The following is a 26,740-nucleotide window of genomic DNA, read 5'->3' as shown; positions in this document are numbered from 1 at the left end:
CGATTTATTCATTAGGGCTTTCCAGTAGCGTAGGTTATTAAGTGGGAGAAAGTAGGGTATATTACAACTTACTTTTATATTTCCTTTCCTGGAGGATATTTAGCACCACAGAAGCAGAGAAAACTACTGAAAGTATCATGCCACATAAATGGGAGAATGATAGGAAAAAGAGCAGCAGCTCTCTGAAGATGGATCAAAAGAACAGTGCTGGGAACAGGAAGTCAAGAAAGTTTCGCTCCATTTCAAGATCCCTCATACTCTGCAATGCCAAAACCAGCGATGACGGGTCGAGCCCCGATGAGAAATACCCTGATCCATTGGAGAGCTCTACCAGCTGGGGTCAAGAGGATTTTAACTGCTGTCCCAGAACTCAGCTGCCATACACAGCAGAGGCAGAGGACAGCCCACCTGATCCTCCACGTGTGGTCACCAGCATCCTCCAGTCCAAAGCTGCAGCAAACGAGAACTGCAACAACACGAGAAGAAAGTTCCTCACCAAGGTAGGCAACTGGTGCTGGGTATTGTAATGCTTCCCACTGCAGTAGTTCCTAAATGGATTAATTACTATTTCTCAGGAACTTAGGGCTCTACTTGGCTTTTTCAGAGCCTATGAACCTGCAGTGTTCCTGCTCTGCATAAAAGGCATGAAAATATACTGGCTTCCCTGCTGTGCTGTTGCACTCTGCTGATGCACAGCCTGCTGAAATCAGTGCCTCTAGGCCACTGTCAGTGTTCAGACAAGAGACTCTTCAGCTCAAAATATAAACCTGTCACTGTAGCAAAGTGCTCTTGTAGTGTGATACCATGATATCTCACAAGCCAGGCAAGCATGAATTGTATTAATACTGTGTCAGACACAGGAGATTCAGTAGGCAGATGCTCTTTCCCTCTTATTCAGGGAGAAGGTAGTGATGGGTCTAAAACCACCAGAGATGTCACATTTCCTAGAGATGTGAAAAGTCTAAGAGCCTCATATTACAATGCTATTCTTTAATCAGCTATGTGAACCCAAACAATCTGAACAACCTTTCAGTCTGAGTAATATATTTTAGATGGCTTTAGAAAGTTCTTTCAGTAGGATAGCCTAATTTTTCCACTTTCTTTCTACCTGTTGCTGTGATGTGTAAAAGGGACCTCACTGCAAGTGTCATCCTGGCATCTCCTTTATTACCTTATGCCTCTTATCTGTGCAGATACATGCTTACCTGAAAGAACTGATTCTTTCACCTAAATAGTTGTCCTTGTACATTCTATTTTATTTTATATAAAATAAAATATATGTTGGCTAAAATTAGACATCTATGTCTAAACACACAGTGGCACAAGTGGTACTGAAAATCAGAATCTCCCCTTACCCTTGATGATGACCACAGCATGCCCAGCATCACAAAGACTACAGCAGGATGAATCAAGGTGTTTCCACTCTTGACAAAGTCCCTGCAGGAAGACAAAACCAAACCAACTTGCTATTGCATTCTGACAGCAAACAAGACCCAAGTCCCAAAACTCACTCAGTCCCCTGCAAAACCATGCCAACTCCTCCTTTTTGGAAACAGTCCTTATGCACCCTGCTGATGTCTCTGAGTGAAGGAGCTGGCCTCTGTGCACTCCCCATCTTTTCTTTTCAAAAGCTGAAGCACTCAGGTTTGTGTCAGCTGCCACAGTCTATTTCCTTGCACATCTCTCAAGTGTGAGGGCTCCAATTACTGCTGTGATCCATATCCACATGCAACTCCTCAGTATCTTATCTCAGACTGGAAGTTTAGGTTGTTTGCTTTTATAGCTGGCAAACAGCTAAAACAGGGATCTGAGGAACAGAGTAAGTCCCACAATGCCTTTTCACATAAAAAATAGAATTGCTAAGGATATAAATCCACTCTTAGGCTGAAGCATCAGTGTCACTGAAGAGCATGTGTCAGATGCTGACATAAATTAGTCAGCAGCTCAGTCCCTCACAGCAGCATTGGGGTTGCTTAGTGCTGCTGTAGGGTATGAGTACCATTAAATTCCCACTCCAGAGCTCTCATAGCAATCTAAACCTCTTCAAATGCTACTTGCTAATCTTCCATACCTTTCAGAGTCACGGATCAATGAGTGATTCTGAAGTCTTATCTTGGCTTGCTAAGTAGGATGAACATTGGTAACAGCCACAACAACTCTGTCCTGTGCCTCTGAGGCTTTCCCCTGGAGTATGAAAGCAGTGATCTCTACCTTCCATACAGCACAAGCCTGTCAGAACAATCTTCTGTACCACATGTCTTACAAAGCTTAAGCCTTCTCTCTTTAAGAAGTCAAACAGGCATTTTTTCATGTCCCAGTGTAATTCTCTCTCCTCCATCTAAATGTGACACTTCAGAAATTCATGATGTGTGACTCAGAGCTGAAGAATCCTTGTCTTTGTTCAAGAAAATTGATTCCATTCTTTCTGTGGTGTTTTTGAGGATATTCCATTATTCTTCTCCTTTCCCGCACCTCCAGCCCTAAGCGTGACTCTGAAGGTGTTAATAACTCCCACAGAACTGAACAACTTAATATTGCTGTCACAAGGAAGGAGAGAAGAATGCCTAAAAGTGCTGCATGATTTAATGCTCCCTGTGTATTTCTTCTCCAGAGTAAGGGGAACCTGTAACATCAGTATTCAAAATGCAAATTCCTTTTTTTCACCATAAGTGCCTCTCTGAGCCATACTCTGCTGACTGCATGGGATACACCATAAGCAATAAATTATTAGCAAATCAGTGTTGCAAGACTAAATAATAGATTATTTATTCCTCCTCTAATATTCTGTCAGCAATGAGAGCAGATGAACTGTCTTTTAATTCATTTGGCTTCTGTGGCCCACCATTCACTTATATTGACTATTACTTGCTGTGTCTAGAGGCCCAGGGGTTACCCTGGTGTCACTTGTTCAGACACTTTCTGAGATGAATAGTGCTTGATCTGGTATGGTATGGTGTGTTGGACTGCCAGCTGGTCTATGTATAAACAAGCAGATCTCCTTTACAGTTTGCTTCTCACAAAATCAGCAATTTTCACAAGGCCTGAAAGAAAAGAAACCAAAGAAATGGTAAGCAGTATCTGATACCCTGAGCATGGACACAGCAAATACTGTGGAAGATGTCTTTGCCTGCTCAGAGTGAAATCACTCCAGTTGTTGGAGAACTGGGCAGGAATAGATGATATCAGCTCCTTCAGAGAACAGCAGGCTTTGCTGAGTGTGAGAGCTGCTGCAAGAAGCACTTCGACTACTCCAAGAAGCATTCCATTACATCTTCCCAACACTCCCTAAAACCCAGGAAGCACTGAGAGCTACCAGTGGGGCTGGTAGCAGGGCTGAAATATCATCTAGAATAAACTAGAATAGAAAAGGGTTGAATTCTGATTAAATAAATACGGGAACTGAGCTGACCTGACTGCATGGCTTTACTTAGTTCTAGAAACTTCTGCATCCCTTTTTTCCTTTAGTCCCTGACTCTCTGCTTGAAAAAGGGAAAAAGCAAAAGGTAATTTTTCTCCTTTGGTCATCAGCAGAATATAATTTTATTAACTTGCCTTGATGCAAACACCAGTTAGCTGGCCCTTTGGTACCAGGACAAGTGCTATGGCAACAGATTGTAATGTTTCAAACACAAGCCCACAGGCAGAATGGAAAACCAAAGCCAGGAGAAGAGACTGCATTTATTTAGATATTTATGTATTTATTCAGTTTTCACACTTCTCTCTTTCTGTCTGCCCAGCCTTCTTGCTTTTGGTGCCCATCACCAGGTCATCCTCAGAGCAAGCTGGGAGAGGAGCTGTTCCATTAATGCAGCATGTGGTGCAAAATGCAGGCCAGCAAAGGCTCCCAGGAAAACACACCAAATGGCAGATGGCAGGGGAAAAGGTTCTTCTGTAACATCTGCTGTGCTGAATTGTCAAAGGGACGGCTTGATCTCATGCCCTGCTCCCTGCATCATCCTGGCTTTCCAGCTTCTGCCATTTTACTGGTTTCAAAGGGAATATGCTGCTGGGAAAATGAATTACACCTTCTATAAATACTTTTAAAAGACCAAGGCATTGGGCTAGGATACGTCAGAGCCAGTGGAGTGAGTTTATGCCGGAGAGACTCTGGCCCTTTCTGTCAGAACTGAGGCAGAAAAAAAATTCTCCTTGAAGAAAGTCTCCAAAGATCATATTGTCTCAGAAATCCCAGCCATTTCACAGTCATAAGACTGTGAAAGACCAGAAAAGCTAAATATTTTAATAAATTATTGTCCTGCTGTTAGATATATTTTTCCTTTTATTTTTTCCTTTTTTTTTAAACCAGTAGTCAATTAGCTCATTGTCATGCACTTGGTTAACTGAGTCCAAGACCTTACTTGAACTAGCCTTGTATAACATTTCAATTCAGACAATCTAACTACTGTGTCTTACTTTAAGAGTGCACAAAAGTTTTTCAGTTTTCCACAGATGCCATGGTTACCCTTATTTCTAAACAACATCTGGAATTAGATGTTTTGAGATGGGACTCTGGGTTAGAAATGTCTAATGAAAGCATGAAGGAAAAAAGAATCTTTTAAATGGCAGATAAAAAACATTCTCAGAAGCTTCACATTTTGGATGACAAAAAATGGTAACAGGAAGAGAGAGTTGGCCTGGATGTACCAATTATTTTTCCAGAAAAAACACAAGAAAAGTTAATCTATTCTCACCTGTGTAACGTTCCAGAAGGCTCTTAAAGTCCTTTACTTTTTATCTTTCAGTCAAGCAGACTCAGTTTAAATACAAATTTTGCTTTGAGTGGAACATACAATGCAGATAAAAGTTTCCTCAGAGTCCTGACATGCTGGTAAGAAAAAGCAGAGAGTTTATTCACTGGCAGAAAAATATATGTTTAAATATATATTCTAATAATGAAGAGACAAGGCTGACCAGGATCCACCTTCCCCCACCTCAAATCTGACAACCTTCTTTTAGCAAATTTTCAGTACTCACTGTATTCAGACCAACAAATCCCCCTTCAAAACAAACAGAACAAATAAAAGGATCCTTTAAAAAGGAAAAGGATGTAAAAATAAATACTGTCTTTACTCTTGGAACCATCAGTAGTATCTCTATGCATAAAATAATCAGAGACAGGAAAAAATATTAAAGAACTAAACCCAAAGCAAATTGACTGTGCGCACAAGAATTGGTCAAACATTTATTTTTCTGAAGAACAGCTTTTATTAATTTTCTGTCATGTTGCAATAACTTGGATATGAATATCATGATCTATATCCAGGACCCAAAAAATACAGATGTTGACAACATACAGATATTTGCCACATGTCCATAGACCAATAAAAACTTATTTTTTTAAGTAATTCACCTAAATGAATTGCAGCAATGATTAAGACACAGAGCTAATTTGAAATATATCCCAACTGGGTAATATGACTACAAATCTAAACAAAAATTGTTCCCAGGATTTTTCTGCTGTGTACAAGGGATTTAACCTCTACTTTCCTGGTGACTAAGTGCATGCAACTCACAGTTCTTGGAAAAATCTTCATATCAGTTTATATTTGGTGATGTTTCATATGGATGTCCCAATAAAACCCAGAATTTCCAGCCTGGCACATGTCCCATTGTACAGAATACAATCTCTTCCCCAAAAGACTTTCACAGTGTTGCAATGAAAAACCTCAGAGCCAAACCCACTGCTCTCTGTGATGTCCTGTGAAACTGGGCAGAGACACAACACTTTTGGACAATTAATTAGGAGGATATTTATAAACATGATGAACACAGTAGCTATTTAATGTGAACAAGCTATAGGAAAGGCAGACTCAGCTTTTATCAGAGATGAGCTGGGAACAGTCTGAAAAGGCCTATGAAAATCAATAAAATGAAGTGTGGAGAACAGCTGTGCAAAGTTGTCTGTGTGTGTCTGACAGGTGTCTGTGAGAAGATATGTGTATCTTTCAAGGGAGCATTTCACAAGAGTAGGGATTCCTAAGAAGAGAAGCTGGCAAGTCCAAACTTGAATTATGAATACAGGAAAAAGGAAGAAAATTACTTTCTTAAACACTGAGTTTTAAATACCTTTATTCTTTCACAACAGCCCCAGTCCACAAGCAGCTGACATCTCAGAAATACTCAGCCAAATGGCAAAATAATTTCCTGCCTTTAATATCTATCTTACATCTCTCATGTTTTACAACTAGCACATCATCTTATTGAAAAACCTGAGTTTCAGTGGATGCTCCATGTATGAAGAATCTGACCTCTAATGTCATAATCATGCCTGAAATAAAGGACAGTGCAAACAAACAGAAAAGGAACTCACATTTTTTGCTACTCAAGATCTCAAATTTTAAGGCATCAGAATGTTAATCTTTATTTTGTTACCATGCCGAAGACTTCAAAGAACTGCCATAAGATCATGAAAAAAAAAGAACATAATGTAATCCTGATTTCAAGTAAGCATTTCCCAAGATATTTATCTTGGGTGAAAAGTAAATATAAAAGCTCCAAAACTAATATTACAGTTCAAGCCAACTGGTTTAAGATAGAACTCTGTCCATGCTTATATCCTTACCAACATATTACTCACCAGAAAAATTCTTCAGGAACAAAAAAGGCTTCGTGAAATTCAGACACTCCTCATCAAAGGCAGACAATCTGGAATGCAAGCAAACCCACAGAGTTAACGAGTCAGTCAATACAAGTGTAGCCCTTATCCATTACCTACTGAACTCAGCCCAGGGCCCAAGTTAAATATTTCATTCATTCACAGCCTTAGATTCACTCTGGCAGGTTTCAGAATGGGAGCCAGGCTTCGGCAGTCAGCCTGAAAGATAATAACCTTTATTGACATTGCTGTAATTTGCATTTTGTGTTTGCTGTCAGTTAGGAATGATGCAATACCTATTGATTTTTGGTGAAGCAGCACAATGATTCTCATCCTCAGGGCTGGATGAGCTCTGCCTAGGGAGGAAATGAAGCCCTACTGATGGTGAAAGTGGCTACACAGCTTTCCTTGTGCTCTCAGAGGACTACAGATTACTGGAAATAGTTTATGTACCTTGACCAGGGGCCCTGGGAGCAACACAGACAGTTGACCACTGTTATGTTTTGTGGCCTGTCCTAACGTATGAAATTTGCCTCCCCTTCAGAAATCTATACCTCAGTCACACAAATCTCTTGGGAACAAGCCTGGATCCAGGATACACTGAGAGCCCTCTTCACTTTGTGGAGTATGGAGAGGCTGGCGAGGGCAGAGGAGGTGGGTTCAGCTGGGAGCAGAATAAGGGAGAAATGAATGATTCTCTTCAATCAGGAGAAATACTAAGCAAATGAAAAATAAATTGTGTGCTAACTTTCCAGCTTTCCTTGTCTCTTTAAAATTTTTAGGTGTTCACATTTGTGCCACAGGAGTGTAGTTCCTAGTCAAATGTGTTGTGCTTCATGTGCTCAGTTGCTCCATTCTTTGTTTTCCATATATGTCTCAAAGCACTACTCCTTCTGAATGGCCCTGTGTTAATGATTCATAACTGCATTAAAGATATGCTTACAATTAGTCCTCCAGATGCAATGCAGACTACAGCAATTTCAACTAGTCTGGAGTGGACAAAAAATTTTCCACTGCTGCAGACCTCTCTGGTCCCCTGCCCCCACTTAACAAGTCAGCAGCAGGGGTGGAGCATCTAGTGTTTTGTATACACTTATTTTACTTATTTTCCATTCAGACCTCTTCTGTTTTCCAGAGCATTTAATTTTCTGGCATGAGTTTATTTTCCTCCCTGTCTATTCTTACAATAGTTAGCATAGGCAAAGTCTACCCAGTTACTATGAAAAGTCTGTTATTTGTTCTCTTCCCCTCATGCAAAGGGACACTATATTGTAATTCTTCCCTCTTGTAGCCAGAAGCCACTGAAGTCCTAAGGAAAATAACTTCTGTAAAACACTGACTCTATAACACCACTGTTTTTTCTCAAATGGACAGTGTTAAAGGCTCCTGTTCTCCTGGGAGGCAACCTGGTTCTAAGCCTTTCTTAAAAAGGTTCAGAATAAGTGTAAGTAACTTTTAACAGTTTGAGTACATTTTTGCTCATGCAAATTCTCATCTTCTGGATCAGGACAGCTGTATCTGCAGGCTGTGCTCAACATCAGGGAACAGCAGCTTGGGAATGAAGCTCTCCAGGAGCCCGAGATGTGCATCTTTCTGGAAAGGGTTAACAGGCAGCCATGTGCCTGCTGAGGGCCCAGCAAACAGGTAAAGTACATGTGGAGTTAGCAAGTTATTACAGAGACATTTGTTTGCACAGAGTTTGCACAACCAGCTTTTTGTGACAAGCTATGCCTTGAGCTCAGTTTCAGAGAAAAGAAATGATGTCTGGGAATCTTTCCTTACATTGCTTCCAGTTGGAGACACAGGTCAAGATTGTAGAAAAATAGAACTGTGACCACTCAGTGATCTATGCTGCTCAATTACACCAAGAAATAAAACCTGGAAGAAGAGAGAGTGTACATAACATCAGGTATTCAAATGGTGATTCCTTGTTAAAGGGCAGTGTAGGCTGGCATCAGTCCCACAAGGACACTGGAAAGCAATGTGAGTCAAGGTTCCCGACAGGAAGGAAATGTAGTCTTTGATCAATTTTTCAGCGCAAGACAGAGAGAAGGGAGGAATGTCTTGCCTGAATGTCAGCTGTGTGATCACCAGGCAGCCAGTGATCACCAGGACTAGGCAAAAGAGAGCAGCAACTGGGAAAAATCCTAGCAGGGGATGGGAGTATCACATGCCCGGGTACCTCATGGCAGCCCAGGTCAAGGCAGAGGCAGAACTGCAGCTGACTCCTCAGACAGTGAGACAGGTAGCACATGGAACAGGGGTATACTATTCTGCGTCAAATAATATACAAATTATTCTTTTTTTCCTTTAAGGGATGGTTGCCTGAGCCCAAGGGATGAACTGTTAGCACTAAATGCACAATCACTGAAAGACCTGCCCAGAAAGGAGGCTGAGTCTCTCATTCCCCCACCAACACGGCTGGTGAACATCATGATGGCTCACAAAGTAAGCATGAGCAACTGTGGGGTGATGGGACATTTACTTTAGAGGGGAGGGAATTTGCTCATCAGACATTTGAAGATGGTTTTGCCTTTCATGACAAAACCCAAAACCTCTTGTGGTCAGACTCTGGTGATTTTCAGCACAGTTTTTTCCCAGATAAACAGAGGCTGTGGGGAGGCCAAGGCTCTGGGAAACTCTAGCAAGGGCTGTTCAAACCCTTCTTTTAGAAACACACAGCTTGCCAATGTTAATTTTCCATTTAGAAGAAAGGGAGAAATGGATTTAAGGGAAGATCCATAAATCCCAGAGAAGCCAGAGAGCAGGCCCTGTAACAAATAGTTCTGTGAATCTAGCATCCATACTTAATAGCAAAGAATTTTCAAGCTAGCTAGCTTGGCAAGAGAAACACTGCAAAATAATTTCCAAAATTCATCTTTGAGGATCTTCTCCATGTTTCTAATTCTGAGGAGTTCCCTAAGGGAAAAGCCCGAGTAGGATTTTGCTACTTGGCAATACCCCCACCTGCTGTCCAAGAGGAAAATTAGCATTCCATAGGCCTTGTATCGCCAAACAGAACTCCTGAACGTGCTCTGACACTGCTCCTGTCTCAGCTCCTGCAGAATAACACTGAGCAAAAATTTGGCATTTTGTTTTATTTATATCAGTTTCCATATAGTGTCTGTATTTAATAATTTTCTTCCTTTAACTGGGATTCCCTCAGGATCAAAATAATTGTGTCACAGAAACAGAATCAGAACTTACAGGAACCACCCAGAAATTATTCCTAAAATCAACTGTCATTCAGATGTGATCATGTACTTATTTTCCAACAGCTCTAAAAACCTGCATTTAGAGAGCTGAATGTTTAATCTACAAGTTTTTAAATGCTAGAATTAGGGGCCACATTTTCAAAAGCAACAGGCGATTCCAACTGGAAGCTACTGATTTTTTTGAAAGCTGTTAAACTTAGTCCTTGGAGGTTTTTGAATGCTCAGATTGCACTTTTACTAAAAAACATCCATCTGAATCAGAAGTTAGACGCCCATCCACCATTGCATAAAATGGGATTAAGAATTTTTCCTCTTAAATGTAACACCTCCCTAAGGTGCTTAAGTACCTGAAAAGTATCAGCTACCTCCAGAATTTAGATAAACATGGCTATATCTTACCCATCCATCAATCTGTCTGGACCAACTGGGCATGCTCAATTAATTTTCTGTTCATTTTGTCTAAGGACCTGAACCTATTTCTATCTTATTATTTTGTTATAATAATTTTTATAGCAAAATTTCAGCCTCATTCCCCTTTATACTCCTATTTATTTCAAATAATGAATTTTGCTCCATGTTTTTTTTAGATTCAGGCTGAAATCTGTGCAAGCCAAATTAGAAGAAATTTGGTTTTTAAGAATAGATCACTTTGGAAGTTTCTTGCATAGCCATGGCTTTTGTTTGTTGGGTTTTTCTTTGTTTTGTTTGTTTTAGGAAGCGCCAACACGTAAGGACAGGCCTTTGGAAATACAGAATGGTTTTCTGCACGGTAAGGCTGCATGCCAGCGGACTCGCAGTAACTCCACCAGTAAGTTGCAGAGCAATAATCTGTTTTCTTGCAATACTCAAGGGGTGCAGATCACCCCATTGTGTGATGGTACTACGGTGCTAAAAGAAATGTTGAATGTTATCCAAATTTATTCTGGGATCCTTAGCTAAGAATTGCTGATGCATAAAATCATCAGCTACTGTATTCACAACATCCTGCATCCCAGTTTGGTGCATAAGGTTTGCATTTTATGGTTTGGGGCTTTTTTTAATCGTGTATTCTAAACAGGCCAACACATTTTTGGTAGGGAATGCATGCTTTTTACCATATTTAACACTAATTACTGTCGCCAAAGTGACAACTGAAAACATCGGTGCCTTCTCAACGAGATTTACAGAGGGAAAACCATTTCTGGGTAACATTTGCCTAACATGCCTGTGCTGTTTGTCCAAGCCTTGTGCAGTAACTGGGCTCTCTGCCCACCCTCAGGTGCGAGCCCGCTCTGGGCCGGGGCTGTGGAGGGCCCGGCGCCACGCAGAGCTGGGCCCCTCAGGGAGCGCCCGCCCCACGGCCTCCACGCTGGCCGAAAATCGCTGTCACAGCAGCTGGACTGCCCTGCAGGGAGAGCCCCGGTGAGTGCCACAGAGACACCCGAGGAACACACGGTGCTGTCCCCAACAGGGCTCTCTGCACGACCATGGCGCATCCTGCCAGATCCCTCTGTCCTGCAGGCCCTGCCAGGGCGATGGTCACTCTGCCTCCTCTGCTTTCTGCCCCCAACATCTCCTCGGTTGGCTCCGTGCCATTTCTCCATGTTCTCCTTCCCACTGCCCAGCAGGTTCTTTGGTGTGGCTAAATTCCCAAGGGTGGTTTACACCACCCCACTCTGAGCCCCAGTGCCCCACTGGCCCAGCCATGGCCACAAGTGGGTATGGACTGACCATGGCTCTCACTAAAAGAGACAGATTTAAACACCTGTTAAAGGAGGCTGGAGACTGGCTCAGGTGCTCTCCAGATAGATGCCAACTGATCCATGACATGTTGGGAAATGTTTCAAGTATTTATGGTCCCCAGACTCAGACGTGGAGAAGGAGATGGAGGCAAAGCTCCTCACACTCATCTCCCACCTCCCTCCCTGCTGCTCGCTGCCTTCTCCTGGCCCATCACCAACCCTGAGGGACCCAAGGGTTTAACAGGAATAAGGAGGTTGCAAACCAGAGCACAAACCCAACCAAACCATGCCTGAGTGCACAGACAGGTCCTCAGGGATTCACTGGCTTTCCTTCTCCTCAAAGCTCCTGCATGGCTGCCCATTTGAAGAGGCTCCTTGGCAGCATCCTGGTTTTGGGTATTGCTACCCACCACAAACAGAAATAAAAAATACACCTTCTCACACAGAAACAAAGGAAATTTGAAAATTTCCTGTTTCAGGTTCAGAAGACTCATACCAGAATAAACAGTCACCCTGGTCAGACAGAGGAATGCATTCTGGAGAGTGTGGTTTTGGTGTTACATACCTGTTCACTTCTTAGTCCCATTCCAAATCCCATGTGGAATACATAAGCCAGTTTTCATGTCAAAATTGAGATTCTCACATATGCAGAAGCCATAATTTTGGCTGATTTTTCACTCTTCAATCCCTGCTAGTTTCACTTAAAAAAAGAGAAAAAAAGAGTGTTGAACTCTCTCAGATATGTAATAAGTGCAATTAACCCTGACCCTGCTGAATTTCATGCATAGCTAGTTTTGGGTAATGACTTCTGCCAGTGCTTAAATTATCTTGTATACCCAATTCCATGTTGAAATAGGAGGTTTTCATTAAATATTTCACTAAATATTTAATTAAAAGTTTATTAAAATGGGACAAATCTCAGAGGCTGAATTTAGGAAATCCAGCAGAAATTCATATTTTGGGGAAAATGCTGAAAACAGGTTTGGTATGTGCCAAGATAAAGTTTTTAGCCACAAGATGAAGGAAAGATTTTGAATGTCTTGATTCTAGTTCAGTTCTTGAAGGCAAAAACTATACTACTTGTTTATATTCCCTAATGACCACAAATAGGTTTTGGCTTGGGGACTCAAGCCAGAGCACAAATATATCTTTCTACACCATTTCACCACTTCAAGGACCAACATCCCAATTTTTCTCCAATTTAGTCCCTACAGGACAAATTCAGTGAGCAGAGATTTTCTGAATAACAAATAGATTATGAAAATTGCAAGGATTTTTTTTTAGTACAATCAGTTACAAGGAAGAAAATTATAAATTAACAAGTTGCTGCAATGTATGTTCAAGAATTACTACTTATGCATAAAAGAAAACTGTTGGTTTTGTTGTTTTTTTAATGTTCACAGGCAATTTCAAGGCCATCCAGATCCCTAAGTACAGCACAACTTGTGCACACATCCTGTGGCTCACAGGCTTCAGTGATTTCAAACATTGTATTGATGAAAGGACAAGGGAAGGTAAGACTGGCTCTGTTGATTTACTGTGAGTTTTACTTCATGTCACAAATGTGATCTGCAATGTGCAGAGAAGTGACTGCAGGTTGCTACTTTTGGGCCGCCAGTTCATATCCAAGAAAACATTTAAAAAATCATTTAGACTCCTTGCTATGTGCATTCAATGTGGATTAATTGATTGGAACAAACAAAAAGCAAAACATGAGAGGATTCTGCTGAAATTCCCATTTACACTTACTACAGGCAGCAGAAAAAACCCACTATTTTTTCATGTGTTATACTACCCCACTGACAAGACTGCCCATGTAGGTAATGCAGAAGAGACTGCAAATGAACTATTATGAGAACAGAACATGGGTTCTCACACACTTTTCCTTTCATAAATTAGGGTTTGGGCTTCAGTATCGTTGGTGGTAAAGACAGCATTTATGGACCAATAGGCATCTATGTCAAAACCATCTTTCCTGGTGGAGCTGCTGCTGCTGATGGGAGGCTACAAGAAGGTGGGAAATACATCTTCTCTCCCTTTTCCCACTTCCCAAAAAATGACTGAAAGACAGATTGAAGCTGAAATGAGCCCTAAGTGACTTTTACACCTGCAACCATTTTTGCATTTGCAAGAGTCTTTTGGAGTGCATGTATTTTATCATGTAACTTATTGCACAATACAGTAATAATAATATAAATTTTCTCTTTTGAAACAGGTGATGAAATCCTGGAACTGAATGGAGAATCCATGCATGGATTAACACATTATGATGCTTTGCAGAAATTTAAGGTTATGTATTCTCCCTCCAGAACAACCTCTGGTTTTAGACACAATGTGCATGTGAGCTCAACCCATTCACTCACTGTCTGTTCTTTCCAGCAGGCCAAAAAGGGTCTTCTGACACTGACAGTCAGGACAAGCTTCAGCACACCTCATTCTGCTTCCAGCTGTCAGTCACCCCTCCTGTGTCAGTCACTGAGCTCCAGTACATGCATAACCAAGGAAAACAGCTCTTTCAGCTCAGAAAATGGAGCATTCTCCTTAAATCCTACAAAGCCCAATGACAGGGTCATAATGGAAGTTACCCTAAACAAAGGTGAGTGCTGACATTAACTGAGCACTGCCAACAAAGCACTGACTGACAAACCACTGTTCATTTGCTCGGTGACTGTCTTTCCTCACAAACCTGATCCTTTTCCTGAAATAAGTTTTTTTAATACACTAAATTAGATCTTGGTACCTGTCAGTGCTAACAAGTATCTATCAACAACAGGATTTTGAGCACCATCTGTCCTCAAGAGCCAATCATTGAGGAGTTTTTGCTCTCAAGCATTAGAGTCACATTCATATCCTTCACTTGAAAGAGTAAAGCTCTTGCCAAGAAATGCCTCTTATTAAGCAGACTGTGCAACTTTTACCCATAATTATGCAAGCAGTTAATTTCACTCTTGAAAAGGCTTAAAACCAAATAAAATAAGTATCTACATCTTCTTGTAATTCTTTCACCTCCTCTCCAACTGTCATCATCTTCTTTTTATAAACAACTACTGGCACAATGAAATAAACTTTTAAATATGGGAACATCAGAGCAACAAACAAAGCAAAGCCTCTATGAGGTACCAGTGACTTACCAAACACACAGGATGGGATCTGACATCAGTGACTGTCCAGAGCAAGAGGGTAAACTCACAGATGTCTTCAGCTGTATTATATAAAACAGAAAGAAGACTGAAATTACATAGCTAACAGTAGCCATATATCCTTAATTTTAGCTTTTCTTCCCTGTTAATTTTAGCTCCTAATTTTTTTTCTATTCTGTCTCCTTGTAAAGTCATTTGAATTCTTCTATCTGACAGATATTTTGCAAAACAAAACTGTATTCTATTGTGTCTGTTACACTTTAATCCTGAGGGGGACAAAAGCCCCCATAACAACCCCGCAATAAAACAATAGAAAGGTATAGAAAAATGCAGTGGAAGCAGCAACAAATACTGAATGTGCAACACTCATGAGCACGAGCCTTTGCTTCTGGTTCATGCAGAAAAAATAATTAAATTTAATTAATTTTTAAGAAGGTTCTTCAATAGTTTTTTTTGACTGTTTCTTATGGAGTTTTTCCAATTATTATTGATTCTTTCAGAGCCAGGTGTTGGCCTTGGAATTGGGTTATGTAGCATCCCTTACTTCCAGTGTATTTCAGGGATCTTTATTCACACCCTCTCGCCAGGCTCAGTGGCACATATGGATGGGAGACTCAGGTAGGATGAGAAAGGCTGGCTGTCTTATGCTACAAATCTCTCATTGATCTGTTTTATGAGTTTGCTTTTGACCTATTTGAGCAGGAAGAAATACTGATTTCTGGGAATTTGGGGTTTAGGGCATATGTGCTATTCTCATGGTTGGAGCATGTCTTCAGGATATGTGGGATTTCCAGAAATACAGCAACCCAGTGAAATCTCTTCCTCTTGTCTAAGCTGTGCTAACTTTGAAGGTATTAGACAAACTACTGGAGGAGATCTCCAAATGAGAAAGTATTTGGAAATACCTAAACACACCACAGAACTTGGCTTGTTTGAGCGCTCGATTTTTTTCCTGATACTAGCTCCTCAAATTCTATCACTTCTTGCCCAATAGAAAAACAGATTTGCTGAAATGAGCTTTAGTGAGAGTGTAGAAATTCACTTTCAGAGATTTTTGATCAACTAGTAGTGTTGAACATATTGAGAATGGAACTGACCACAGCAGTTTCAGTGAAGTATTTTTGATTTAAGTTTGGGTGTTCTGTAATCCTCCTCTCTAATGCTTTAGATGAAAGAACTGTAGTCCTAAATGATTTGAATATTTGTATGATGCAAATCAGTGCCTCCAGTCAGGCTCCTAATGTGTGCGAGAACTAGAGCAGAGCAAGGCAATCTCAGTTTCCATATGAGCCAAATTTTGATTTCATCAATAAAGATCCAGTTTAGCAGATTTTGATAGTTTGTCATTGGAATTTTTCTTTTAACTGGTTATTCACCTATGTAGCAGGAAGATAACATCGTTTCTGACCTTAAATAGCACTGACATAAAATAAAGACATGAGAAGTGAAGTGTTAACTGGAAAGGAAGGTGTAGGTGGAAGCCACAGCTGAGCTGCGGACAGCAGAAAGAACACCATGTGCAGAGCTGAACATGCAGAAAGCTCAGAGGTTGCATGCAACATGGCAGATCAAAACCCCTTGACATCCAACTCATTCCCATTCCATTTTCTGTAACAGGACAGAAAGACAGATTTAATCTGTAGAAAATTAATTAGGTAGATCTTATGAATTTGCTTTTTATATATTTTCACATGAGTAAGATGAGGTCAGGAGAAAAATCTTTGTTCACATTCTCTTTTTTTTTTTAATATCTCTCTAGGTGTGGAGATGAAATTCTTGAAATTAATGAAACTTCAGTACAAAATACAACCCTTAATGAAGTTTATGCTGTGCTGAGCCATTGTGATCCTGGTGCAGTACAAATCATTGTTAGCAGACACCCTGAACCACAGGTAGCACAGTCTGTATTCTTTCTGAATTTCAATATAGCACGTATTGAGAACTAAGAGGGAGGAAATGCTGATCTAACACAGGTGGAAAAATGTTGACTACAAAGATGCTTATCTCTTTATGACCATCACTCCACACAAAAAAAATCTGAGATATGCACTCTCTTAAGTAAAATCATTTAAGATTTGAAGATCACTGGTGACAGTCTTACATGAGGTTCTATGCAGTGAATAAGGAAACTAAAGAAATAACATTTAAGGAATAACCCAAAACATAATTCTTATGTAAGAAAGAATTTACAATAATAAGTAAATAATTTGAAAGAGGGAACATGCCTCCCCAAAATGAAATAAATGTTTATACACTACCTTTCAGTAATTAAAATTTAGGTCTTGCCCTGCCAATATTTATAATTAAATTAATATTGAAGTAAAATATTTTATTCCTGCAAGATTTTTCAACAAAATCCTTCCTAGCACCAAATACTGTAGAAATTATTATTAAGTTTAAATTGTTACATTAACTATGCTGTATTGAGTTACCTTATACTGGTAAATCCAGGACTCCACTTCTAGTGAAATCTGCAAAAGAACATTCACCTTTGAAAGGTCCCATTTTACCTAAACAGCCACTAAAAAGAGCATATCTATAGATATGCTTCATATATACTGGGATATATGCAAATATAATGGTGTGCAATTAACTCACCTCATGAGAGTAAAATGGCATTATATTTCCTAGGTGTCTGAACAACAGCTAAAAGAAGCTGTTGCACAAGCTGTGGAAAGCAACAGATTTGGAAAGGAGAGACATCAATGGAGTACTGAAGGTAAGGGAATAAATGCATTCACTGAGATATGGTAATTTTGACTTAAAAGATGTCAAGGATGAGTACACACTGTATTAGAATCCTTGAAAACAGTCAAGTGACCCAAAGCAGAAAGAAAGAGGAGGAAACCTTACAGGACAGCCCTCCTAACACGTCTCCATGATACGTTACCAGAGTGATGAGAACAGACCAAGTCTGTCTGATTACCAACAAAAATTTCTTGTGCAAACTTACTCTCACAGTTGCTTCTCCTCTCTAATTCACAAGCCCTGCTTAGAGCTTCAAACCACTGTCTGTAGGTGACAGAACTATGACAACAAAGAACTATGAAGGTGATGCCCTAGGGGTAAACCTTGTTAATTCCTTTTTTTGTGAGGAAATGCAGTCATGGCTTGAGCTATTTGCCCAGCTCAGGTATAACGTCTCCCAGTAATGATACTGCTTTGAGTGTCTTCTAAAGAACCAACAGGAAACAGTCATCATCAGTAAAATGATAGTGCTGACATATCTATATATAAGGAGAATATTATTTGGTTGTTCAGGAACTTGGCTGTTGACTCTTGACCCTACAAGCCTTCATTGCATAAATCACTCCTTTGCTTCCACCAAGGATGATATTTAGGGGCAGATTTCATCAGCTGAATCAGAAGCAAGCACTCTGCCTGTACTGAGCAGACATTTGTCCATGTTCCTGGTGCAGGTGCCAAGAGGCTGGAGCTGAGCTGGCACGGGAGGCAGCCCTGTGAGAAGCACACAGACAGGAGCACGGGCTGCTGCAGCCGCAGGGCTCAGCGGCTCATGACCCGCTCCAGCAGCGACAGCAGCTGCACCCCCAGGGCCTCCTGTGCCCCTGCTGCTGCTGCGCACCAGCTCACAGACCTGACAGCAAGAGTACACAGTGTAGATGTACCGATCACCCAGCAGCCTGGACTGCTCTACTCATTCCCTGCCAGTAATTCAGGGAGAAATTCCCCTCCCACCTGTAGTGAAGGCGGTCGAGCCTTGCAAAACACTAAGAAGTCATCAGAGATCCTCGTTAGAAAACCTAAATCATCAAAGCCCAAACCTCCACCAAGGAAATACTTCAAGCAAGACTGCACGTGTGATGACCAGGGTAATGGAGACAGAAAAGAAAAGCTTGTATCAGAAGTGGCTGCATCACCTTCTGAGAGTGTTCAGGTAAAGTAAAATTTACAACATTTTTCTTGTGTCCGAGTATTTGTGAGGCAGGGGAAGGAGGAAGGCAAAGTGACTTTGCATGGGAGCAAGAAGAAGAGTAGGAAAGAAAGAGAAAGCAAAGTGTCTTTGCATGGCAGCGAGAAGAAGAGTAGGAAAGAAAGAGAAAGCAAAGTGTCTTTGCATGGCAGCAATAAGAAGAGTAGGAAAGAAAGAGAAAATATATATATATATGTGAGAACTGGGGGAAGAAGATGAGGCTCTTCTGTTTTGAAAATAAGGTATCTTAGTGAAGCCAGTATATCACAAAATGTTATGTTCAAAATAAGGTCAGAAGGCAGAGAATTGTCTGCAGAAAATCTTCCATACTAAGGTATCTGAGTTAAAATCCCAGTGAGAGCAGCTGCAAGAATGAATCTGAGTCCCTGCTTCTCCTCACAAGCATGTGCCATTGGTGTTAATCAAGCATGCTCTGCTGCCAGGGTTATGCCCTAGGCTGGGCCTGGAGGGGTTTACACAGCCTCTGATGCCAGCTTGGTGTGGCTCACCACAACTACCTGTGTCACAGAGTCATATCATTTATGGAAGTAGTCAGAAAACAATAATTTCATTGTTTCAGTAGTGGATTTTTATTGGAAGAAAGCACTAATATTATGTGCAGCAGGGAATCTTGGGCTCAGATACATTTCTTGAAACCAGGAGGTATTAAATAAAACCATTTAACACACATCTTTGTTGATGAGCTACAGTATTTAAAAACAGTGTACATTTGTATATTACTAAATTTCAGTTCCCTCTCTTATCTAGGGCAACAGAGTGTGTTTCACTTTTGCATGAGCGTGAAGGATTGTGAGATCTGCATGTTGAAACAAAATTGTGGTTTGTTTAAAACTGAAACTTCTTTTCTTCAGGTTTAGTAATATGGGAGTAGAAATGAACTGCTTTCAATGCAATGCAAAGGAAAAATACAAAAAAAATCACAGAAAAAAACCAAAACAAAACAACAAATAACCAAACCAAACACAAAAACCACAAACTGCCCCCCCTAACCAGTTCCCAAGCTGCAAAGATCAATACAAAATTATACAGAGCAAACTGAAGTCCACATATAATGTTAATATCTAAGAAAACTTGAGTTAAGCTTCTTAGGTAAGGTCATTTTTAGCATCCCCTAAGTAGAAATCACTGCTAGAAAATCAACTTTCAGAAGTAAAATTAAGGGCAATAAGTACTTGTTGAACTTACCACTCCCTGCAACTTCTTACTCTTCGTACTTAGTCATTCTAGGTGAGAAAAACCTAAATCTTAAAATCAATAAAATCCATGAAAAATCAAGATCTGTTCAGGAAGACAACTTCCTCTGTTAAGATTGTCTTTGTATCTGTATATACCCAAGACAGAAAGTTTCTGGTCAGAATGTATTTCAGATCATTAAAAAAAGGTTTTATTAGTGCTTTAAATTTTTTTTTAACCCTTATCCCCCACAAATTTTGTATTACTCAGTCTGAGGCCTGCATACCACAATTTTAAATAGGGTTTCTAGTTTTTTTTTGCAGATGCATATATTTTTTCAGATTAATATATAGTGTGGTTTGCATAATTGCATTCTGACACACTTCTCTTTCCTGTTTGTTCAGCAGGAAGTTGGAGAAGCAATGCTAGAGGGACATCAAACCCATGTGACCCACAGTGTCTTCACCACTTCTCCTACTGCAAGTGATAAGGAGCACACAGCTGCTGCTACAGGGGGCAGAGATCAAGAAAGAAAAGAAAAAATAGGTATGTTTAATTCAATTAACTTGTTTCCCCCAGCTAAATAGATAGTATTTAGTTTGGATTCCAAAATGGGTATTGAGCTGACTTCACTTTCTCTTTAAATATAGTCTTCAAACCTTATCTCTAAATTTTGGGATGAACAGATGAAATTTCAAATTATTGATTAATCTCTGTAAAGAAAAGGAAAGCAGATAAAAATCAGCATAAGAGATGATTTATTGTAATTTTTAAAAACTATTAATCTTTGTAAAAAGATAATCTAGATCAAAAGCAGCATAAGAGATGATTTATTGTAAAAAATGTTAATGGACAGGTACAGTATTTCTGTATTGCTTCAGATGAAACTGCTTAGTTATTCTGAACATTTCACATTAAAGCTCAGTCTTAGCATTTCTAAAGGATATTTTTATGCACAATTTCAAGACTCTAGTGTTGCAAAGGTACAAACCACGGATAAGTTACTTTTCTGCTGTGCTAGTTAGAATTAAGGAAACTTAATGTTAAGGGAACAGACAATCTCAAGAGGTCTCTTACAACATATAGGCTTATGTAATTTTATAAGTTATGGCTCAGATAATTAAAAAAAATAAAAATGTTACCTTAAAAATAGTTCACATTGGAGCAGAAAACAGTACCTGTGCAGATGCACAAACAGAACTTTGCTGCCATTCAGCTCCACCATGTCTAACATTAAAATGCTTAATTGCTTTCTGAAGTAAAAAATATTCCCATATTAGAATCAAGTTTTTACTTATCAGAAAAATCAACTGGAAATGCCTGAGGAAATTTGAGGAAGCATAAATATAGAAGATCTTCCTATGATAGCCTTTTTAGAATAGGATATACTTATAAATGTAAGAAATAAATGTTTTTTTAAAAGAATCTACTGTAACACCAGCTTTTTCTCTGGGCTACAAAAAAACATTGCAATTTTAACTTTCTATTTTAGCTGTTACATCCTGTATCAAGATTTCAGCACCCCAGAATTTCAGTATTTGTAAACCCTCTAAAAAAACAATCTCATATTTAAGCGTGCAAGAGCCTTGTTTTTCGGTTAACTTCAGTGTCTGGATTCAGAACTTATGGATCAAGAATTATGAATTTTTAAATGTTTAAATTTTTTAGGAACTTCAAAAAAATTTATCAGCGATTTGAATGAAATTCAAGGTTAATGAATTAATAATGATGCAGCGAGAAGTAGATAGATGGTTGTTTATAATCCATGTCTTTTTATTACAGGGAATCCACTTTCATCAATACAAAGGCCTGTACTTAAAAGACAAGCACGGGTAGATTATAGTCTTGATACAACAGAAGACCCCTGGGTTAAAATTTCTGACTGCATAAAAAGCTTATTTAATCCTACCATGAGTGAAAACAACGTCCACTTAGATCTGCAACCTGGCATAGACAAAAAAAAGGAGAACCAAAATCGAAGCAGCTCAGAGACAGTTCTGAAGAAATCAGAACCAGAGGGTTCCAAAGTGCTAAAATCAGATGAAAATGACAGTGTGAAGAAGGGTCCTCCTGTTGCACCAAAGCCCACCTGGTTCCGCCAAAGTCTGAAAGGATTGAGGAAAGCAAATTCAGATCTAAAACCACAGGCAGATCAAAGTCCTCCCAATCATGACAGTGTTTCCAGCAAAAAACAGCAATCCAGCTTCTCACGTGTGTCTCCTGGAGGATCATCAATAAAACAAAGAATAAGCTCATTTGAATCCTTGAGTGCTCCACAGTCACCTGAAAAAACCCCCCGAAGGCTGAGCCTAAAACCATCGGTGCAGAAAGAACCTTCTCGCCCTGCAGCAGAGGCATCTCCAGCCTGTTCAAACCAACCCTTCCACCCACACTGTGAAAACAGCCACCAGCAGCCGCCTGTGGCTACAAAGAGCCTGGATAGATCTTCCTCTCGCAGGGAGAGCATTGACAGACCAGAGAAAAGCAGCTCAGAGAAAAGCAGCAATGGCAGCACTGAAAGTTCATCAAGTCTCCTCACTGCAGGGGCTGTAAACTCCCATCTTGTATCAGTAGCGAAAGCGCACAGCCTGAGGTCACGGAGCTTCCCTCTCACTGCTGCCCAGGCTTGTGAGATAATGAAGCCATTTGATGAGAAGTGTAGCAAAATCTATTCCATCAGCAGCCAAGTGTCATCTGCTTTAATGAAATCATTGCTTTGCCTTCCTCAGTCCTCAGCCTCTTCTGGAAACAGTGCATGGGAAACTCTGGACACAGTGTCTCAGTCCTCCATGGAGGAGGATGGGCCTTCCACCTCAGCGGCGAGTGAGAACCATCAGCTGGACACTGGCTTTTCCCTAAAGTAAGATGCCATATTTAAAACAGATTTACAGGTCAGCCCTGATGAGTAGCTGCACTGATTCACTGACAGATTAAAGTTCTAAGGTAGCAGCACACAGAAGTAAAGCACAGACTTAGTTAAGAACTTTTTAGAGCACGAAGGTTAAATGACTCATGACTGTTAATCTTGTTTTTGATTTGTATTATATCCATACATGGACATGTCAAACATCCTCCTATTTAAGGAGCATTATTTCTAGTATCTCCACAGTAAGGCAGATTAAGTGCATTTGCCTGAGGCCATGAAATTTTTCTCATTCTTTTATGCAATGGATTGTACTTCCTTTAAGTGAACACAATTAATTTCCATTTGCCTGTATTTATAATAGTTGTAGGAGTTACCACCTGAATTACATGCTAATAAGATGAAAAGATGACTGCTCCAAAATTGCCTTTTGCTTTAGTGGGTATGTTCTCTCACAGCTCAATGTTTCTTTTTTGCTCTTGTCACAATGGGATAGCCTCTCAGAGCTGAGAGAATACACAGTGAGCCTGGCAGACAAAGGGAAGGAGGAAGACAAACAGGAACAGGGCTCACCTCAAGCATCCGCTGTGCTGGGGCAGTCAGTCATCTCTCTGCTTTCCCCTGAGGAGCTGGCAAAGCTTATAGAGGAAGTTAAAGCCCTAGATGAAGAAACCTTAAAGGTAAACTTGCCTTTTCTTTTTTCATGCATGATTTTCAGAAAGCTGTAGAATTAATGTGTCTGGTTAACTTTGCAACTTAATATTATGCTTATGCCACTAAGTCTCATTAAAAAATGCACAACAGACTTTCTAATCATTGTGACATATCTTCTGGGAAGTTCTTGACTTTATTTCTTTCTCTACCTAGGAACTTGATGATATTCATGTTACAGTTTTGCATAAAGAAGAAGATACTGGGCTTGGATTCAGCGTGGCAGGGGGCATTGATCTAGAAAACAAAGTGATTACAGTAAGTAGCATCTTAAAAATTACTCTCAAAACAATGCTCTATCTAAAAATACATACCTTACTGGTTTTCTACTACAGGTTTTAGCTTTTAGATAATCAAAGCAGGCAGCTGTATTGATAGGGTTGGAAGGACCATAGTGAGTGAAAACAGGTTCCTTCTGCACAGAGCTGCCTCTCCAGGCGTCTGGTAGCAGTGTCCTGTTGCCTTGGGCACCTCCTCTCCAGCAGCTCTGAAAGCTGAGGCAGAACACACAGCCCCCAGCAGGAAATAACCAACACCTTACTCACATGCTTATAGAAGACCATGCAGGATGGTCTGGAAAAATGAGGTGGGTAAAACACATCAGGGGTCTGGAAGTTAGAGATAAGTCTCACACCTCCTTCCTCTCACGAGCAGCAAGAGGGTCAGGAAGTAGAATATGCAAGGTACATAGCATGGGTAACACAGTTTTAGCCATCTGGTACCAGGGCCACACTGCTCCCCTGGCTGCTTGAGGAGGGATGTGCACAGGAAAGCTTCTCAGTGCAAATTTATTCGTCCTCCATCCTGAAATGTAATAGAAGCAACTTATTCCTGGCAAAGAATGAAAAAAGCACATGGTATAGTGTTAACTAAGGGATTTAGTGATGTCCTCTTTTCCCTTGTGTGTGTGTGTGTGTGGTGACTGGGCTCTTCAATAGGTTCACAAAGTATTTCCCAATGGCCTGGCCTGTCAGGAAGGAACCATTCAGAAAGGAGATGAAGTGCTCTCCATTAATGGGAAGTGTCTGAAAGGTGCAACTCACAGCGACGCCTCAGCAATCATGCGGCAGGCCCGGCAAGCCAGACAAGCTGTTGTTGTCACCAGAAAACCCAAAGATGGAGAAACAAATCTCAATGTTTCAATCAGCTCTAGTACATCATCCGTAGCAAGTGATGCCTCACAAGAGTCTGGTAAGTTTAGAGGCATTATCTTGCAGCCCCCACTTGATAAGTGTTTACTCATCACCTGAAATCCAGGTGTTCATAAAAACAGCAGTGGCTGTATAAATCTGTGAAACATGATTAAAGACAGCACAACTAATAAAGCATTCTGAAATATACATTGAAATATTTGAAATAACTTTACTGAAAAGGCAAAGAATTAATGGATTTCTAAAATAAAAGAAGTCCTAAAACAACCCAAGCATGATTCTCTATGTGGATTTCTGGAGATGTACAAAGATGGCTATTGTAGCACACCATCTAATTGAAGGTATAATGACAACTCAGAGAACAGCGATTCTTTATTCTAATATTGTTACAAGACTTGTTCTCCATGAAAGAGAATTTCAGTTTGAACAAACAATATGCTATTGTTTGACATGGCAGGTGGCTACATCTGAAACACAGCAAGGTCAGAGTTTTGCAGAATATTTCACTTTCAGAATAGTTTTGTTTTGATTTGGTTTTGGTTTTTCTTTTCTACAGCATGAACTGGAGATCTGTAGCTTTATTTCCATACTGCAAATTAGCAGCCTGGTAGTCAATAACTTCCTAACTAATATTAAGTCAAATATTTCCCTTAGATTTGGTTCATTTAACAGATTTTTATAATTCTAGTAAATATCTCAAATTTCCATTCTCCCATTAATTCAAACATAACTTTCTTTCTCCAGCTTCCCATAGGGCCTTAAAATGACATAATGAGAAACTAAAAGCTTCAGTTTTCTCTTTCATTTGGCAGTTTATAGGACCTTTGCAAAGAATCCAAAAGTTAATTTCTTGTAACAGATGTTTGAGCTTTTTAGACTGTGTGCTGTCCATGTGGTAACTTTCCATTTGTTTCCAGCCACTGGGGATACAATCTGCACTGTAACTCTAGAAAAAACATCTGCTGGTTTAGGATTCAGTCTGGAAGGAGGGAAAGGCTCTATTCAGGGAGATAAACCCATCATCATCAACAGGATATTTAAAGGTAAACACACTTACCATGTTCCCAACTCAGGCAGCCTTGTGGGGTTCATAACTGACAGCTGATTTATAACTGTGGAAATGTTATTTTCTCAAATGCAGCATTATATTGTTCACTACCAATAATTTGTTGCCTGCTGGGACCAGGTGGTTTTTAGCAAACATGCTGGTGATCCACTCACTAGTAAGTGAAAGATCCATTAAAGTTTCCTCCACAGAAAGAATTAAAGGGAATTCATTTTCTGTCCCCAGGGACTGCACTGGAGCAGAGCAGCCCTGTTCAGCCTGGGGATGAGCTTCTGCAAGTGCACACAATTGCCATGCAAGGACTCACTCGTTTTGAGGCGTGGAATGCAATCAAGGCATTACCTGATGGGCCCATCACAGCCATCATCAAGAGGAAGAATCACAGCTCTGTTACCAGCAAGTCATCCAAAACTTTGTAAGAGGAGGGATTAGACTACTGCCAATATTCAAACAAAGGATTTTATTACTTGCAGGCACTTGGCTGCCTCAGCAAGATACTCAGAAAGCACCCACGAGGAGTACATTGGAGCTTACTGCCAGTTACAGAGAAAGCTGTCTGGGATTAGCTAAAACGTGCAGGAAACGGGCATGATTCTTATTTCAACCTTCAGAAACAGATGTTACAAAGTGTATAATTATAAAATAATGGCTTTGTTAATAATACAGTGGTTGTAATAAAATCCTTCACAGCTATAGTACTCTCCTGTTTTAAGCTATTAACTCAATGAGTATCCGAAGCAGATCCTGTGCTGAATTTTCAGTGCTACTCTCCAAGTCCTGTTCCCTACCTTACCTTCCCAGCAACAAGAAATGTGTCTGAGCCTACGACTAAACACTTAGAGAATGGGTAGGGCAGAGAAAGGGGTTGCAATTGTGTGTCAAAACATCCCCTAGAAAATTCCAGCTTTCCTATAAAAAACATAGAATATTCAGGACAGCCAAAACCTGTAAAAGTGACTTTCCACTAGCAGCTGACAGAGCCATCTCAACTGCAGCAGGCAAACACAGGGTGGAAAGGAGTTCTCATGGTATTCCAAGGGGGAGGCAGGAAGCTGAGGGTAATGTAGTCAAAGTTTTCATAACCTTCCTCTGGCCAGAGGTCTCAAGAGGACTACAGCAGGAGAATAACAAGGCCATTCAGAACAAAATC

The 26,740-nt window shown here is 40.2% G+C and overlaps 1 protein-coding gene across 3 annotated transcripts; it reads left to right on the top strand.

The window, feature by feature from the left end:
- The first annotated feature begins 173 nt into the window (after window positions 1-173).
- On the top strand, window positions 174-26,288 carry IL16 (interleukin 16). 3 transcript variants are annotated; one of them, XM_058033451.1, is made up of 20 exons: window positions 174-500; window positions 8,103-8,239; window positions 8,911-9,019; window positions 10,525-10,618; window positions 11,069-11,211; window positions 12,935-13,045; window positions 13,431-13,545; window positions 13,747-13,820; window positions 13,914-14,127; window positions 15,172-15,289; window positions 16,431-16,563; window positions 17,303-17,390; window positions 18,091-18,569; window positions 20,207-20,345; window positions 21,582-22,659; window positions 23,159-23,342; window positions 23,530-23,631; window positions 24,312-24,564; window positions 25,442-25,567; window positions 25,816-26,288. In XM_058033451.1, exons 1-20 carry the CDS (start codon window positions 189-191, stop codon window positions 26,007-26,009), a joined length of 4,203 nt encoding a protein of 1,400 aa, XP_057889434.1. In that variant the 5' UTR covers window positions 174-188; the 3' UTR covers window positions 26,010-26,288. The 3 variants fall into 3 exon arrangements, with proteins under 3 accessions (XP_057889434.1, XP_057889432.1, XP_057889433.1); XM_058033449.1 differs by having other exon boundaries at window positions 8,911-9,043; window positions 20,204-20,345; XM_058033450.1 differs by having other exon boundaries at window positions 8,911-9,043; window positions 13,911-14,127; window positions 20,204-20,345.
- The last annotated feature ends 452 nt before the right edge of the window (window positions 26,289-26,740 follow it).

Source organism: Melospiza georgiana, chromosome 13 (genome assembly GCF_028018845.1).
Source record: "Melospiza georgiana isolate bMelGeo1 chromosome 13, bMelGeo1.pri, whole genome shotgun sequence".
Lineage (NCBI taxonomy): Eukaryota > Metazoa > Chordata > Aves > Passeriformes > Passerellidae > Melospiza > Melospiza georgiana.
This window is presented reverse-complemented; position numbering and strand designations above follow the sequence as displayed.

Coding starts and splice junctions, on each gene's coding strand:
- IL16 (XM_058033450.1), top strand. CDS start 189: ATGGATCAAAAGAACAGTGCTGGGAACAGGAAGTCAAGAAAGTTTCGC. Junction 8,240..8,910: donor GCTGAGGGCCCAGCAAACAG/GTAAAGTACATG, acceptor TTTTCCTTTAAG/GGATGGTTGCCTGAGCCCAA. Junction 24,565..25,441: donor TGATGCCTCACAAGAGTCTG/GTAAGTTTAGAG, acceptor ATTTGTTTCCAG/CCACTGGGGATACAATCTGC.